The sequence below is a fragment of the Paroedura picta genome, chromosome 2, assembly GCF_049243985.1.
Source record: "Paroedura picta isolate Pp20150507F chromosome 2, Ppicta_v3.0, whole genome shotgun sequence".
In the NCBI taxonomy this organism is placed as follows: domain Eukaryota; kingdom Metazoa; phylum Chordata; class Lepidosauria; order Squamata; family Gekkonidae; genus Paroedura; species Paroedura picta.
This window is the reverse complement of record NC_135370.1, coordinates 10,492,461-10,510,312: the sequence shown is the minus strand read 5'-3', so window position 1 is coordinate 10,510,312 and position 17,852 is coordinate 10,492,461. Positions and strand designations below refer to the sequence as shown.

Sequence of the window (17,852 nt, the reverse complement as noted above, 5' to 3'; positions counted from 1 at the left end):
CAGGTGGCATCTCCCGGTCGGGAGGGAAGCCAGCAGATTCCCCCCTGGGCTCCGAGGGGGCTCAGAAGGGGGGGGTTGTTGCCAAGGGCCGGAGGAGGGAGATTCCCGGAGGGCTGAGGGGGCCCTGCCGCTTCCCAGGGGAGGGGGCGGCCCTGGATGCACGAGGGGCTCCCCTCCCGCCGCTCCGCCCTGGCCCGGCTCCGAAGGCGCCGTTGCCGGGAGATCCCCAGGCCCCTCCGAGAGGTTGGCAACGGGGCCTCTGCTCGGCCGTCCCCCCCCCGGAGGTTCCTTTGGCCCCGCCCCCGGAGGCGACGTCACCCAGGCCCTTCCTCTCCCTCCCTCCCGCGCCGCCTCCGCTCTTCCGCCGCCTCCCCCCGCCGGCCGTTCCGCGCCCCGCCCGCCCTTGCCGCCGCCGCCTCCCCCGCGGGGCCGCCAGTCCCTCGGCCAGGCTCCCTCCGTGTCGCCCGCTCGCTCGCTCGCGCGCGCACTCCTACCACCGCCGCCTCCTGCTGGGCCGCCGCATCCGGGTCCTGGCGCCGCTGGCCGTCACTATGGTCATGGCGGAGGGGACGGCTGTGCTGAGGCGGAACCGGCCGGGCACCAAGGCCCAGGTGAGCCGCGGGGAGGGACACGGGAGGGACCCCGCCGCCTGCTGAGGGGAAACTCGGCCCCTCCCTCGCCCCCCTCCCCTTCCCCGGCCCCCACCTCCCGGGGCACTCGGCCTCTCGCTCCCTGGCCCGGGGAGGGGGGGGGAAGGCCTCGGCCCTGCGGAGGAAGTGGAGGCCCCGCCAGCAGCGGTCTGAGAAGGGGGGGGGAGAACCTCCCCAGGCAGGGGCACTCGGCCTGACAAGCCAGCCTCCCTGCCCTGTTGCTGGCCCTGAAGAGGAAGGGGCGCCTGGCAGGGGGAGTCAAACTGCGGCCCTCCAGCTGTCCATGGACTACCATTCCCATGAGCCCCTGGCAGGGGCTCATGGGAATGGTAGTCCATGGACAGCTGGAGGGCCGCAGTTTGACTCCCCCTGGGAGGGACCCTCCTGGCCTGACCCCGCAGGGCTCCTCTCAGCTTCTTGCAGGTGGTGGAGAAAGGCTAAGCCGGAAAGGAAGATGGGTGTGGGTGTGAAGGGGGGGGGGGGACTGGCTGGTGCAGGTGTGCAGGGCTGGGTTTTCGTGCAAGCCAGGATATGATCCAGGGTGGAGTCAGCAGAGTCAGGAGCCACCTGTCCTGTCTTAAGCACAGCAGTGACTCTTGGAGGTTGGTTATTGGGCGGGGGAGGAAGAAGGGGATGTCCCTGGCCACACCTGACAGAAGGCAACCTGGCATAGGCAGGAGGCCGCTTGGCTTGGCTGTCAGGCCTGATCCTGCGGCCAGACTCCCAAAGCGGGTGATAAAAATGGAAGTCAGCATTAGGCTGCGATGAGCTGAGCCGTGACTCACAACTCCTACCCAAAGGCCTTTGCATGGATCTTTCCTCCGTCGGTCTATCAAATCCCCTTTCAAAACTGGCCCGCTGGAATTTAAAATGCCTCGTGTTCCTTTCATGACCCGTTTTAGGGCTTCATTTGCCCACTTGGAGTGTGTGTGACTTAGCACCTTTCCTTCAGAAACGGATGGGGCGTCTATGGGATTTCCTGTGCACTCCTGGGAGGGGGCCCTGGCTCAGGCACAGAGCCTCCGCTTGGCATGCAGAAAGGGTCCCACGTTCAGTCCCCAGTGAAAAGGGACGTGCAGGAAGTAATGCAAAAGAACTTGGTGAGCTAGCTGTCATTGCTCGTCCCAAGTAGGCCATACTGATCTCAATGGACCAGTGGCCTGATTCAAAATGAGGCAGATTCATGGGGTATGTTGCTTCTCCCTCCTTCTGAACCTTTGGTGACTAAGGAAACGACAAATAGGTATAACAAAAACAGAGTCCAACAGCAGCTTTAAGACCAACAAAGATTGATTTAAGGCGTGACCTTTCGAGTGCTTGCACTCAAAAGCTCACGCCTTGAATAAATCTTTGTTGGTCTTAAAGCTGCTGTTGGACTCAGTTTTTACTGTGCTACTTCAGATCAACATAGCTACCCACTACAAATGGGTACGTAACGCTAGTCTGTTTGGGGGCAGCTGAACTACTAGTGAATAAAACAGAGTTTGTGTCCTGGAGCACCTTTAAGACCAACAACATTTCAGCTCTCTGGAAAAGTGTGCATGTACAGAATCATAGAGCTGGAAGGGGCCACACAGGCCATCTAGTCCAACCCCCTGCTCTACGCAGGATCAGCCCAAAGCATCCTAAAGCATCCAAGAAAAGTGTGTATCCAACCTTTGCTTGAAGACTGCCAGTGAGGGGGAGCTCAACACCTCCTTAGGCAGCCTATTCCACTGCTGAACTACTCTGACTGTGAAAAATTTCCCCTGATATCTAGCCTATATCGTTGTACTTGTAGTTTAAACCCATTACTGCGCGTCCTTTCCTCTGCAGCCAACAGAAACAGCATCCAGCCCTCCTCCAAGTGACAACCTTTCAAATACTTAAAGAGGGCTATCATGTCCCCTCTCAGCAGGTAGCAGCTAGATAAAAAGGATAATTTTCATACGTGAAGCATTGTAATAGTGAACCCGTTAATTTGATTTTGTTTTGTGAACGTTAAGCCTTTTTTAAAGTTTGAAAGGCACAATGTAATTAGTAGGCATTAATTTTCTCAAACTCTTCTTCTCCCTGGCCTGTCAAAATGTGAAATTGGAGGTCTGGTCCATGTGCCTCTTCTTTCAGAGGAAATGTGAACAGCTGAGGTCGATAGGTTCAATTCAGTTCACAACAGTGCGGATGCATGTGGACGCTTGAGCAGAACTGAGTCTTCTCCCTGCCGGAAATCGATGGTTCATTTTTGAAATATATGTTAGAAAGATGCGTTTCAGTATTAAGCCTTTGCAGTGCGGCTGCTGTAGATCAGGGGTAGTCAAACTGCAAACCTCCAGATGTCCATGGATTACAATTCCCATGAGCCCCTGCCAGCTGGCAGGGGCTCATGGGTATTGTAGTCCATAGACATCTGGAGGGCCGCAGTTTGACTACACCTGCTGTAGATTATCTCTTCAATTTTGTACCTAGAGGGGCCTTCTGTTGTTAAAGCATAAAGGCTTGAATGGGGAAACAGCTTTTTTTGGGAGGGGAGATCACCTCGTTGGTCTGAAGCAGCAGGACAAAGGTTGAGTCCAGTCAGGCATCGAGTTTTATTCCAGGTCTAAGCTTTTGGGTGCAGGTAGAAAGGCACCAGAGCCTCTTGTGGCGCAGAGTGGTAAGGCAGCCGTCTGAAAGCTTTGCCCATGAGGCTGGGAGTTCAATCCCAGCAGCCGGCTCAAGGTTGACTCAGCCTTCCATCCTTCCGAGGTCGGTAAAATGAGTACCCAGCTTGCTGGGGGGTAAACGGTAATGACTGGGGAAGGCACTGGCAAACCACCCCGTATTGAGTCTGCCATGAAAACGCTAGAGGGCGTCACCCCAAGGGTCAGACATGACTCGGTGCTTGCACAGGGGATACCTTTACCTTTACCTTTAGAAAGGCACCGCTGAGTCAGATGTAATAGGGAAATGGTTGCTGGGGATATTTTTCCCGAACCATCTGTTATATCCTGTACAACAAAATATTTTCTCCCTCTGATAAAAATTTCTGTGGTCGGGAAGCTGTGATTACTTGGTTGGTTTTAATCACTGCTGTCGTTAGTCTGTGGGTTTTCTTTTCTTTTGGTAATGCAACTTTTTATCCTTTTTTTCCTAAATGGTGACTCATCCTCTCAGGGCCGCTGTGGGTTGCATACCTGTGGTGCAGTGCCCCAGAGGAGGCATGTGGGTTCATAAGTGTGGATGCCATAGGTATGGGTTTCTTTCTGTGCCCTTTTCCTTAAGATAATATTCTTGTCTTGCAAAAACACAGAAGTTAGTGTTGAGGATTAGGTCCTTTGGTCTTCTTCCAAGAACACGGTTCTTCTTTTATTCAGCTAGAATAAAGAACAAGATTGCCTAGAATGTCACTGGAAGACACTGTTTGCATTGCCGCCTCAAGCATATTTGTTTGTGGGCGTCATTCCGATATTTGCTGTAGAACTTGTTTTCAAGGAAGGCATGCTTGGCCTTGCAAGAATGACAGCCCGGTCTTTGCATGTTGACTTGAACTCCCTGAGTTCAGAAGGACCTGATGGCAAAGGAAGTTGCCAGAGAGTTGCAGCTGACTGGTGGTTAACTTGCCTCTGTGTTGCAACCTCGGACTTCCTTTGGGGTGGCCCCTGCAAGTCCTAACTGGGCCCAACTTTGCTTAGCTTCAGAGATCTGACAGGTCAGGCTTGGCCGGGCCATTCAGGTCAAGGCTGATGGGATCCTGCTCCCATGTAAATGAACATAAGACCACAGCCGACATTCTGCGATGGCAAAGGTCTGGAGTCCATTGTTTTTGCGTGGAAAGGGGAGCCTTGTAGCCTCGAAGGGGAGTTCAGAGCACTGCCGGCCACCTGCCAGCTGGGTCTTGTCTGCAGGCAAATAAGTTTGTGGAATGGGAGGCAGAAACTGCTTTGTCACTGCCACATCCCAATCTGGGACATTGCCCTAACCCACAGCGCTGGTCAGGTGCAGGTGCAGCTGAACATTGCTCCATTGCCCCTTTTTTTATGTCCCCAGAGTTAACTAGCTGCATCCCACAGGATGGCCCTGGGGCCAAACAGGGCGCTTTTGCCTAAAAAATAGTTTTTTTAGCTGCAGCAAAAGTAAGACCATCACAGGGAACTCATGCTCATGAAAACCTGTGCCCAGAACAAAGGGTTCCATGGAGTTTAGTAATCTGCCACAGAGGGCTGGCTCAGAGGCCTGGTCCAGTGCAGTAATGCCACTCCTCCAGAGTCATCCGCAGGCCCCCTGGCCAAAGTCTCCTGGCTAGCCCTGGAGCCCTGATATCAAACCTCTGACATGGCAGGGTCACCTGATCAGCACTCCTCCTTCGAACTTGTACTGAACAGAGCATCTTCCTAAACAGCCCCCTCCGCCTCTGGTGCCTGCTTGTGCTATTAGAAATAAAAGTTAATTGACCCTTAATTTTAGTCCATACACAATTCCTTAGCATATCTGAAAAGTGCTCTTTAGTTTAGCAAAGCTTAGCCAAGCAAACAACTTTTCTCTATACAGAGAAGAAATAGAGATCAGATCTTGGTCTCCACTGTGGAACTAAAGGCAGTTTCCAATAACTAGGATCAACTAGAAGATGGTAATCATTTCCTTTATGATCAACTCATCACACACAGCCGTCAGCATAAATTTGGCTAGTGATGCAGCGGGATGGGAAATACCATCACTGGGGTCATTTGGTTGCGCAGGCTGGCTGGACTGATGTCCCTGGGCGTCCTTGAAACCACTGGCAAGCATGACGCACCAAGAAGAATTATTACGCGCACGATTCTTCCACCGCTGGTTCAAGGCAGGGCCAGCAGAAGGCTGCTGTGGGGATGCCCTTCTTGTGGGCTGGGATTTTAGGTGTCTTCTCTTCTTTGTTCCCTCAGGATTTTTACAATTGGCCTGATGAATCCTTTGAAGAAATGGACAGCACTCTGGCTGTGCAGCAGGTATTTTATGTCTCTGTTCCTTCTCTCTGCCTGCTCTAGACAACTACCTTCTGGATCCTGCTGTTTGTGGTTGCGCTTGGATACATCAGCCAAGGGCTTAGATTAAACGAAGTACAAGAATACTTTTACTTACATGTAAAGATTATATTTGTCCAGTTTTATATTAGGTATTGGGCAGTAATTGTTGGCTCTTTCCTTTAGGAGATTGGAGGCCCCACATGGGAACATTTGTCACATATTAATTGAGTCAGTGAGATGAAAAGTCACTTGTTTCAGTCTTGAACATAAGACTATAACAAGAGCCCTGATGGATTAGACCAGTGAAGGGTCCATCCAGTCCAGCATGCTGTCTCCCCACAGTGGGCAGCAAGTTCTTCTGAATGACCAGCAACAGGGCAGAGAGGCTGAGGCTTTCCTAAGAACATAAGAAGATCCCCAATAGATCATACCAGAGGTCTATCTAGTCTGGCACCCTGTCTCACACAGTGACCAACATAATCCTTTGGAGGACCAACAACAGGACATAGAGGCTGAGGCCTTCCCCTGATGTTGCTTCCTGTCTCTGAATATGGAGGTTCCCCTCAGTCATCATGGCTACTCATCCCCTTTGAAAGCTGTTTATTCTTCTGACTATCAGGACAGTCTGTGGCAGTGAATTCCCCGTTAATCACTCTCTGTGTAAAGTAGTATTTCCTTTTGTCTGTCCTGAACCTACTGCCCATCAGCTTCATTGCATGCCCTCCAGTTCTAGTATTTTGGGAGAGGGAGAAAAATTTCTCCTTATCAGCTCTCTCTACCCCATGCGTCATTTTATAAATCTCTATCAGAAGATATGTCCCCCCCCTTCGTCTTCTTTTTTCTAAACTGAAAAGTCCCAAAGTCTCCGGCCTTTCGTCCTTGGGAAGCTGCTCCAACCCCCTCATCATCTTGGCTGCCCTTCTCAGTCCTTTTTCCAGATCTGCAATGTCCTTTTGAGATACAGTGACCTGAGCTGTACACAGTGCTCCAAAGGAGGCCATGCTAGATCTATGCAGGGGCACTGCAAGATTGGCCATTGTATTCTCCACTCCCTTTCCTAATAATCCCTAACTCAGAGTTTGCCTTTTTTACTGCACCCTGGCTTGATGCTTTCATTGAACTCTTGCCACAACGACCCTTTTTGAGATACGGTGACCAGAACTGCACACGGTATTCCAAATGAGGCCACAACCTAGGCCACACGTGGACATTACAATATCAGCCATTGTAACCTTGCTTCAGCCATAAGCCTTTTCAGGTGAATAGCCACATGCCACGTGTTTGTATTCCCTTTTAGTACATCCAGCAGAACATCAGGGCAGACTGTTCGAACATTGACAAAATTCTCGAACCTCCCGAAGGACAAGATGAAGGCGTATGGAAGTATGAACACTTAAGGTAATGGCCGAGGCGGGGGAAAAATCGAAGTGAACCGTAACGGTAACCTGCCCTTAAATATTAGTGTTCCTTATGCCCCTGGGAGCACAAATTGAAGGTTGCTGGGGAAAAGAGAATATGAACCTCAGATGTGCAACCGTGAGTGATGCATTTCAGGGCTCCTCTGGCAGAAGATAGAGGACAAGGAAGAGCAGGTATTTCCTGGGGAAGAAGGTCAAGCATCATCTTTTCATTTGGTTAGCTTTACCATCTCAGTCGCGGGTGCTTGCTTACCTGAACGGGAGGCACTTCCAAGCAGTGCCCCCTCCCCCCAAACAGGTCTGTCAAAGCTCTTTGTAGACTGATGGGACTGGGCATATCTCCCCCCCCCCACCGCTGCCACATTTAGGAGATTTGGAAATGGCTCAAGAGTTCTGTTCCTGGTCAATCCCAAAGAGCCAGCATGTCTTGGGGAGGGGGGGTGGGCCTGAGCTCTGGGAGAACCAGGTTTGAATCCCTGCTTGTACCTTGGAGGCCTGCTGGGGACCCTGGAGCCAGCCACGCTCTCTCGGCCTCCCCTCCCTCACCAGGTGGTTGCTACAAGGGTAAAGTGGAGGAAAGGAGAAGGACGTCAGCCGCCTTGGGTAGTCATTGGGGAAACAGTGGCGTAGAAATGGTCTTATTAAATTTGAGAAACAGGCAACATTTGTTTCAAATCCAAGCTTCTTATGACATGCTGTAGTTCACAGGCATTAGCTGGTTGTGAAAAATGAACATCCTTGCTCCAGATTTATTTCTTTGGAAACAGATATCATTGTTTTTAGTGGAATACTGCTCTGAAAAACTGTGCTGAGGGCTCATGTTTGTGGGCTGCGTTTGCCTTCCTGTGTGAGAGCAGGGCCTGTTCGGAGCACAAGCCGTTCAGTGTCATCTTGCAGCTGACTTCCCATGGAGGTTCCCAAAAAGCGCACGCCTGTGTCTCTGCTCTTGGTACTGGCAAGAGAAGGGTTACTTTGAATGCTCTCATAAAAACTCCCAAACAAAATGGTTAAACGGAATGCAAGTCAGAGTAACAGGAGATCTCCAGGGGGCTAGGAGCCTCAGAAGAGCCCTGCTGGCTCAGTCCAAAGGCCCTCTAGCCCCGCATCCTGTCTCCCACAGTAGTCAACCAGCTGCCTCTAGGCAGGCCCAGCAGCCACCTCCCCCCCTGAGCTTGCCCAGCAATTAATATAAAGAAGCACACAGCCTCTGCCTAGAGGGAGCAACTGCATGTCATGACTCCATGACACTGGGAGCCCCCCCCCCCCCCCGGACTACGTCCACATCCTCTTTAAAGCCCATCCGGTGACAGTGAGTTCCACCATTGAACACTGCACTGCAGGATGCCTGAACAGTACGTTCTGAAATGTTTGAGGCAGTGTGGAACCTTAAAAGCCTTAGTAGATATAGCATTATGACCGTGGAGGGAGACCAGGAGTGGGTGCTAGGTTCTGGCTAAAAGGGGGGGCGGGGTTGCTTAGCTTCTGCTTGCTTTTTAATGATGAGCAGCTCACACTTACCCACCCTGAGCCAACTGGGAAGGGTGAGCTATACAATCAAATTGTTGTTATTTCGGTGTTGCCCTGAGCATCCAGTTCATGAGGCTGCAAGGCCTCTGAGGGTCCCTGCTGCTTGGGACGTGGAGGGAGAGGGGCTGCTGTCCCCCTTCCAGCTATGGCTCCTTCTGTCCATGGGTCAGGACTGGTCATTTGCTCTCTCTCTTGGGCTCTCGGGTCATCTTCTGCAGACACAGAGATGGTGTCACATTAGCACAGAAGTGTCCCATGTCAGGGGAAAGTTTTTTGTGTCAGGCAGGCAAATGGACAGCAACTGATGAAATGGTAGAATCTAGACCATGGTTGCTTTGGCACTTGTTTTTGATGGCTTTCAAGAAGTTTAGGCAATTCACAGACTTTGTTGCAGAGGCAGTTTTTGTATACTTTCCTAAAAAATAAGATTACCTGTCCTTACCCGCTTCTAGAAAAAGGATACTTATTTAAGATCTTAAGAAGATTTTTTATGTTGTCCTGGGTCTGAATTGTCGACACCAGTTGAAATTTCCTGCTGGCAGTGGAAGTTATTTTCTTCTTGCGTCAGTGGAAATTATTTTAAACTTTATTCACTTTTGAGATCTCGCATGCTCTCCCTTTGCCACCCCTCCAGAAATGTTAATTGCATACCCTGCAGTGGACATTCCCAAGGACTGGAGCTTACCGCAGCTGCTGGTCTGTGCTCTTCTGATGAGGACAAGAGGTTACCAACTAATATTCTGTTTTCTGCCATTTTAGGCAGTTCTGTCTCGAGCTTAACGGCCTTGCAGTTAAACTTCAGGTAACTTTTTCCCTCCATATCTTACTTAAAAAAACCTAAATTATCTGTTTGTGAGTGGAGGGTGGGCGGGCAGGGGGGGGATATTTGTTAAGGCAGGTCCTTCTTCTGCAGCACTTTCCTTCTCTTTGTTCACCTTGTTTTCCTGCCTCATCTTGGTGCTAGGTGCTGTGATTGGCAGTGCAACAGCTGTCTGGCCAGCAGGTTGTTGTCTTCTCCCTGGTTTAATCTTCCTTTGCTGCCCAATGTTTCCGCAGATGGAGTGCCACCCGGATACTTGCACGCAGATGACAGCAACGGAACAGTGGATTTTCCTTTGTGCCGCCCATAAAACTCCTAAAGAGGTAAGAAGGGGGTGTCCATGCAGGGGCTGTTCTCTCCTGTCCATGTGCCCGCCTTTGTCGCAAACAGCAGAAAGTCGTCCTGGCCCGAGGGTCACTTCCTCTCTTTGGAATATGCAGCCAGGAATATGTTCAGCCTGGTGGGCTGCTGCGGCATGAGACGATCAGTAGTTACAGTAGTCACAGGCCTCCCTATCAGGCTCATGGCTTGCCACGCTGCCAGTGATTAGACACTGGTGGCTGTGCCGTTAACTGTGCAGGTACCCTATCCTGGCTCTCAGCCCCCTCTTCTCATCTCCACTGTTGCAATCTAGATGGTACTCATTGGCCATGTCTTTAAAAGTGCATTTTCCTTTGACTTAGTTCCCTTGGAGTCTAGCATCTCTCTGTGAGTTCTTGTGGATCTCTTTTAAGCCCAGCTTCCCCTTTCTCCATTCCAGAACACTTTTCTTTATCCCTTTTTCCCCTTTAGATGCCTTTCTAGTTTTAGAGTGGGCTGAAAAGTCTACGTGTTTAGGGGGTGGCGACTTTCTTCTGTTGGCTGCTTGAAACTGTCTCTGTTCTCCTCCATCTTTCTTGCACTCTTCTGCAGTTGAGAGAGTGTCCCTCAGTTGTGTTGGCTTGTGTCATGGGGAAATTAGTATGTTGTTTTCTACAAGAGTAAGGGGTGTGTGTGGACAGTGCCATCAGCAAGGGGCTTCCAAGGCAAACGAGAAGCCAAAGTGGTCTGCCTTTGCCTTCCTCAGAAGTCTTCCTTGGAGGTCTCCCATGCAAGTATAACCCTGTTTAGCTTTGGAGATCTGACAAGATCAGGCTGTACCATGGCACCTTCCTTTCACAAGAGCAAAGTCCAGTTGTGGAAATGATTCTCTTGGCATGGGCCAGTTAGTGGCTACCAGATGCATGCTGCCCCCATTCTCCTGATTGGTTGGGAGAGAATCGCTTGCTTTGTATCCTTGTATTTCCAAATGAAGATTTCCTTTCCAAAATCAGCCTTTTAAGCATCATGGCTCTTCATTGAAACATTGTCCTGGTCCAGACAGCAGAAAGAAGTTGGAGTCCACCTTTAAGACCAACCAAGTTTTAGGCAAGGTCTAAGCTTTTGTGTGCTGGCATACTTGTCTCCTCAAGAGACATGCTAGGCCATGCCAGAGGGAATGCAGAAGTCCCAGAGCTCCAGCAGGAGGAGGTCTGTCAAGATGACACATCAAGATGCCGGTCTTCTGAGAAATTCATCCCTCTGCAGTCATCAGTGAGGTGGATTCCCAGACATGTGTGCTTGTGGCTGCAGTCCTGGGAATCTGTGAGTGGGAAGCTAGAAGAACGGCCAGCTTTGCAGATTCTGGGCTGATGCGCACATCTTTGGTGAAGAAGGTCTGCATCTACTCCAGAACAACTGTGAGATGAAGGAACAATCAGAAGACCAGAGGTTCGATGTGGACTTAGCAAATACTGCCATCCGGGGAAATCGGCTTTGCTCTGAGTTGAGTAACCAATCAGAACTCTGCCCATTGTTAGCAAATCTACAGGAGAAGTCGTGTTGGTCTAAGATGAGGCCCTCTCCTTTGGAAAGAACGGCAAGTTGTGGACATAGAATCCCCTCTGAAGACACAGAATCTGCAAATTAATAAACCAGACCTAATAAAATACAATGGGACTCTACAAATACCTTGCAACGGTTTATCAGATCAGACAGGCAAGACCTTGACTTGTGGATTTTCTAATGAACTCCATCCAAACACACACAAAAACACTTAAATGGACTTGCTAATGAACTCCACCCAAACACCGGAAAGGAGCTTCCATTTCCAGTCCAGGCCCTGGGAGACTCCAAGATAAGAAAGGAATGAGATACCTTACACCCTCCCCCAATAATTATATCAAATGACCAGCAACTATTCACACTCTCCACTCTTTGGGATAGAGAGATTCCCATCTTGTTGTGCCCTGCCTCTGAAGATGCCAGCCACAGTTACTGGTGAAACATCAGTGACTAAAATTACCAGACCACTTTGGCCACACCGTCTGTCAAAACAACAACAGCTGACTACAAGTTTGTTGCGTTGGGTTCTGCTGTGCTTAGATATGCTGGGGCTCACATAGCCCGGGTTGTATTCCCAAGGCTGTGACTTCAGGCACAGGCAGTGAGCCTTGCTTCCGTGGCTGTGTCTAGCTGTGATGAAAGCCAGTGTGGTGTGGCAGTCTATATGCTAGAATAGGATTGGAGTTTGTCCGCCACCCCAACCCCAACCTGCTTGGATGACCTTGGGCAAGTGAGCCTCTCTTAGCCTATGTTCCCCATAAGGCTGCTGTGACAGGAGAGCTTCCATGCGCCTGGCCTCTGCTTGGAGGAGAAGCTGGAGAGAGACAAGAGAGTAGTGGGAAGTGCCGTCCAGTCCCAGCTGACTTCTGGCAACCCCTCAGGAGGCATTCAAGTCAAGTGACAGTCCGAGGTGGTTGGTCACTGCCTACCTTTGCCTTATATTCCTGGCCGGCCTTGGAGGCCTTCCACCCACTACCAGCCAGGGCCAGCCCTGCCGAGATCCGGCAAGATCAGGCCAGCCTGGCCTATCAGCTCAGGGCAGAAATGAGACGGGGACAGGTTAGTTGCAATGGTGCATCTTTCTGGAAAAGTCTAACCTCTGCCTCAAAAACAGTGTCCTGTTTGCAGAATGGCATTTCCAGCTCTCCAAATAGGCCTTTGAAGTTCTGCTATTGGAAAGCAGCTGTGAGTGTTCTGAGGGCTCCGTAGAAGAGTGTGGGCAAGGGGGAACCAACAGCGATTGTAGGAGACAGCACTGCCTTGGGTCAGACAAACCCTTTTTATCTTTCATTCTCTTTAGTGTCCTGCCATAGACTACACCAGGCACACGCTGGACGGAGCTGCATGTCTTCTGAATAGCAATAAATATTTTCCCAGCAGGTGGGTCCCTTTCTGCGCTTTTAAGTATCCATAATAAGTTCCCCAAAAGTGTGCAAAGTTTATATTGTGGTTGGTGAAAATTACCATTCTTGGATTTTTTTTAAATGTAGTAGACAAGCGGCCCCCAACCTTTTTAAGGCTGGGGACTGCCTGCGGGGGTGGAGGGAGAGGGCGGCCTGGGTGCTGTGCACGCGCAATAGCGTTTGCGCCCCCCATGCTGCTAGCCGTGCCTGCCTCTCCCCCCCCCCCCAGCGAGAAGTTCGCCGGGCTGCAAGCGAAGCAGCCGCTTTGGCGACCTTTTCATTTGTGGACCGGCAAGCTTCTTGCTGCAGGGGGCGGGGGGAGGCAGGTGGGGTCGCCGGTGGCCCGGTGCTGAGGCTTTCGTGGCCCGATATCGGGCCGTGGCCTGGGGGTTGATGACCCCCATAGTACACCATTAAGTCAAAAGAACAGGATCCAGTGAAAAATGTTTGTTTTTGATTCTTTCAGAGTTAGCATAAAGGAATCCTCTGTAGCCAAACTAGGATCAGTCTGCCGTAGGATTTATAGAATATTTTCGCACGCATATTTTCATCACCGTCAAATATTTGACGAATATGAGGTAAGTATTCTTACTTCCTTAATATAAGTATTCATGGAGGACAAGTCTATCAGTGGCTCCTATTCACGGTGAGATCCTCCACATTCAGAGGCATTAAGCTTCTAATTCCAGAGTTAGGGCCAACCTCCCTGAGCCTTTCTGCAGAGAGGGGCAATCAGTCAACAAACAAACAAATGGAAGGCCACAGCCTCTCTGCCTTGCTATTGACTGATCAGAGGAACTGGTTGACCACTGTGTGAGACAGGATGCTAGATTAGATGGACATCCACTGGTCTCATCCCAGAGTTTTTCTGAGGTTATAAGATAGGCCTCAGCTTGGTCCTTTTCTACCTAGCTGCAGGACCTCCATCTTGGAGGGGTTGAGTTTCAAGGTGACTCTGCTGGAGCCACCCTGTCACTGCCTCCAGGCATCCGTGGAGCCTCTTGGGAATTTAGTCACGGATAGGCAGTGGGGCAATAAGGGAACCATCTCCAGCAGGTTGGACCTGAAAGCAAAGGTGACGGGCTGTTCTTAACTTGGGTTTTGACTGCAGAAGTAAGCTGGAGCACAAGTCAGTCAACTTCACTATGTACAAAAGCAATCATTTAGAGGAGAGTTTGATGGGAATGGTCCGTTCCCCATGCATGGCAGTGGCTTATATAGAGACTCTGTGTGCGCTCTGTTGTTCTTGGTCCTGCTCTGTTGCCCAGCAGACGTCTTCAGCTATCTACAGGCAGGGGGGGAGGGGCTCCCTGCTTTTGTGACCCAAAAGAGCTGCAGCAGGAGGGAGATTTAGCAAATGTCTCGGTGGCACACTGGGGCCTGCATGCATTTTTGAGTTCAAAGTGGAGGTTTTGGCAAGAAGTTGTGAAGTGCACAACGGTCCGGAGTAATTGAGTTCTCCTCTTTCAAAATGTCATCGCAAGCGTGTCAGCCATAGGATTCCTTTTTCTTTCCTCAGAACGAAACCTTCTTGTGTCATCGATTTACTAAATTTGTGATGAAATACAACTTGATGTCCAAGGATAACCTGATTGTCCCGATCTTAGAAGAGGAGGTACAGAATTCGGTTTCTGGTGAAAGCGAGGCATGATGGGTATCGCGAACTTGTAACAAACACATAATTAACACGATGTACTCTGTGTGCGTGTGTGTGCGTGTGTGTGCGTATGTATCATTTTAGAAACTTCAATCATGTATCCTTAGCACTCTGGCTAGTAAACCTGTTGTATGCTGTGTAAGCTTCCTCTTAATATGGAACATGGTTTAAGTTATTCATGAACTTTATATTCTTCATTGTGACAGTCATGATTTTTAAATACAATTAGAATTATCTGTTTATACTGCCTGTTAATAAAAAGAACGTATAGTTCTGGAAAATTGCTGCTAAACAATCATTTGATCACAATCTTCAAATCTTGTTCAATTTCAGTCTAATAAGTTGAAGCTTCTTGTATTAATGAAGTTTGGAATTTTTAACTTTTAATTCTTCGTTTGACATTTTAGTCATGGAAAACTGCAAGTCCACTGAAGTCCAATTCTGTACTTTATAAAAATTATCCTCATCTTAGTCTTTAGATTTTTTGCTTTTGGGTGTACGCATATGTAGTGCCGAACTATAGTAATATGTGTGTATCCAAATATCCATTATTATAGTATTAATACCAAAAGGATAATTTTTTAAAAATTATGTTGCCAAAAGTATATTCTAGATCTATTTCTTTCTGGATATGTCTGTAGTCTTGGTGGAGGCTTGTGTGTCTCAAAAAACCTGACCCTTGAAGGCAAAGATTCTCTTCCACCATTTCTCTACTTGCACCTCTCCCTGGTGCATAATACCAACTTATTTCCCTTCTTGCCTCCAGTGAAGTACTCTGTGGCGTACGCTTGTGCATATTTAGAGTAACGGCTTACAGTATGCCCTGCATTAACTGTTCATGTAAACACTACAGCAGTGCGTGCGAAAATAACCTTGTTTGTAGCAAAAGAGCTCCGTATTCTTAAAAGCTTGCCTTGACCCATTGCATTGTGGGCAACTGGAATTGGTCAGCTCTTTATCTGCCGCTTAAAAGTAACATCTCTGCTTTTAGATCCCAGCTGCAGGGTTTTGCTCCTCATCCCCTCTTTAAATGGCTTTGGCAGGTTAGCATCACGCTGAGGTTTAACGTAGGGGGGCACGTTTCGGCCGCCTTGGCAGTTGCCCACACCGCTGCCAGCACAGTCCCTCCTCTTTGCGGCCCCGAAGAACTCACCCCAAGTTTCTTGGGCGCAGAGTCGTGGAGGTAGACCTGTTCCCAGTTGGCTACAGAACTATTGTTGAGAAAGGAGGCCAGAAGCATGGTTGCAGTAGATAGAAACGAATGCCAAAATCCAAACGCACTACTGATCTGTATATATTTAAACGGGACTTGGTGAGATGTTTTAATTCCCGGAAGTTGGTGTCAACCAATGCCCCTTCTCTTTCTCTTTTCTAGCTGGCTTTACTCCGTTTTGTTTCCTTTCTAGGGTTGCTCCCATCAGCCAGGAATAAACAAATTAAATATATAATTTAAAAAAATAATAACTTCTGTGTCAGAACACACATAGTGGACACGCCTTAATCGCATACAAGGGATGACAAACCGGGCCCAGTTTTAGCCACGTTGCTACCTGGACGTAAAGGGAATTGGGAAGCCGAGGAGCTAGGAAGAGACTCGGGTCTTCAGAGGGTCATGGTCCAAGCAGCCTGCCAACTCGGAGGACTGGCTCACGTGTTCTCCGGCTTCCCCACCCAGTTCTCCTCTCTTGGTAGCTCTTACCTTTGGTTTTGCCATGGTCTTAACGGTCGACAGGGTCCTCACATTAGATGGGTTCTTAAGGACAGTATGTTGCTGGGGCCTCTGGGTGCAGCTGAGGTTATCTTGGGCTACCTGGCTTCGGCTAGTAGCTCAGACCGGGAGGCGGAGGAATGGTGTTTTGGAGGCGGTGGGATAGGTGTGGCGTGGCCCCAATTGGTTGTTTCCAGCACCCCTCCCCCCCAGTCAGAAGAAGTCGGTAAGGGGAAAGGATGGCGCCCTGAACCACTTGTGTGGCTATAAGGGATGTGCGTTTTGGCGTGGCCACCTTGGTGATCACTGAAGCCCGAGGCGGTGCATAGGAGGCCAGTGTGCTGACCTCGGGCTTCGGTGATCACCGAGGTGGCCGAGCCGAAGCGCATATCCCTAGTGGCTATGTGTGGCACATGACATGGCAGTGAGACAGCAATCTGTGTTTCCCACCTCAACAATGCCTCTAAAAGCAGTCAATCTAAATTTTTTGCTAATAATTCTGATTCTGCTGCTCTGTAAAACTCTATAATCCCAGTTTGACCAATGGCCTCGGTGGGACACTGCTTGTGACGCTTTCCTTAATGCTGTTGACTGAGTAGCCCTGATGATGTGTTTGCGTTATGTGCCTGCCTGGTTTTCTCTGGAACGTCCATGAAGCTTCAGTGAACTAATGACTTTTGTACGGTAAATATATTGAGGGTTTAACTTACATCTCGCATTATAGGAAATCTGAGCTATGTTTGTCTTTGGAATGACAACTGTACAAAGTAGAAGTTGCAATTAAATTTTTTCCTTTTTCCATACTGGTCTTGTTTTGCTAAATGATTCCCTCATTTTTAACTCTCCCCAAAGTCTGTACATATTCCACTTCTTTATTTTACTGTACCCAAGAGTGACATTTCTCCCAAGATCCAAAGTAAGTTTGGAGACAAAAATGCAAGAAGTTTCAGTGTGCAAATGTGAAGGCCAGCTGGGGTAATAACAAGCAAGGGGGCTATCTCAGAAGGACAGTAGCACAGACATGTTGACTGGAGATCTCTGTCTGGAAGCCTTTGATTGCTTTTCAAACAGCACAACGTCTTCTGCCATGTTGCTTCTGTGTTGGGAGCAAAGAGGGAACAACGAACGAGCCAGGTCATAGGGAAAGATGTCTTTTGGCTGCTCTGGAAGGCCCCTGAGGGACTCCCAGGGAAAGGGTTGTTATTGGCTCGGGTATGCTCGTAGAACAGAGCATCACATCCCACCTGGGGTATCCTCCTGTCCTTCTGAAGTTGTGTTAGAAAGTATTTCTTCCAAATCGCAGTTCCCTCTTTTCTCTCTCTGCCCCCATCCCTTATCTATCGGTCTTCCTCCCCCACTCCTTCCAACTAAGTGTCCTCCTCCTTTTCTCCCCGCAGCCTTCTCTGCCTGGAAGGCTCTCCCAACATTCTGCGTGGCCGTGGTCAGGCCCAGAGCCTGTCTGCAGAAGCTGAGCCCCCCAATGTCCAGGCATTCTCTGTTTTACTTTGGGAGTAATTAATCCTTTCTATATTTCAGATTTGTCTGCAAAGTTTGCAGAAATATTTGACCAAGTGCAGTCCCGAATTACAGATTTAGGAGGCACACTTGGGCAATGTAGATTCTGGTGCCTTTTTGGCATAGTGGATCATTTCCTGCATGCAGCTGTCTCTTGAGGATGCACAAAGTTGCAAGGCCATACAAAGCAGCGACTCCTGCACTGACACCATGTCTGCAAAGGAGGGGAGTGTAGAGCTGGGAAGTCCTGGGAAAGATTTGGGCTTTGACCTTGGATAGGGAGCAAGCTGTCAAGGTGGCAAAGACTAGGCATTGTTGCGCAACAGTCTTAAT

The 17,852-nt window shown here is 49.5% G+C and overlaps 1 protein-coding gene across 1 annotated transcript; it reads left to right on the top strand.

Moving 5' to 3' along the window:
- Window positions 1-338: 338 nt before the first annotated feature.
- MOB4 (MOB family member 4, phocein) lies at window positions 339-16,807 on the top strand. Its single transcript, XM_077319347.1, has 8 exons — window positions 339-611; window positions 5,528-5,590; window positions 6,906-7,006; window positions 9,313-9,355; window positions 9,610-9,696; window positions 12,537-12,616; window positions 13,106-13,217; window positions 14,159-16,807. The coding sequence occupies exons 1-8, from the start codon at window positions 552-554 to the stop codon at window positions 14,288-14,290; spliced, it is 678 nt and encodes a 225-aa protein (XP_077175462.1). The 5' UTR covers window positions 339-551; the 3' UTR covers window positions 14,291-16,807.
- The last annotated feature ends 1,045 nt before the right edge of the window (window positions 16,808-17,852 follow it).

Bases quoted from the DNA above. Each gene is read 5' to 3' on its own strand.
- MOB4 (XM_077319347.1), top strand. From the start codon at position 552: ATGGTCATGGCGGAGGGGACGGCTGTGCTGAGGCGGAACCGGCCGGGC. The intron at 9,356-9,609 runs GTAACTTTTTCC...ATGTTTCCGCAG, and splicing joins GCCTTGCAGTTAAACTTCAG to ATGGAGTGCCACCCGGATAC. The intron at 9,697-12,536 runs GTAAGAAGGGGG...CATTCTCTTTAG, and splicing joins CCCATAAAACTCCTAAAGAG to TGTCCTGCCATAGACTACAC.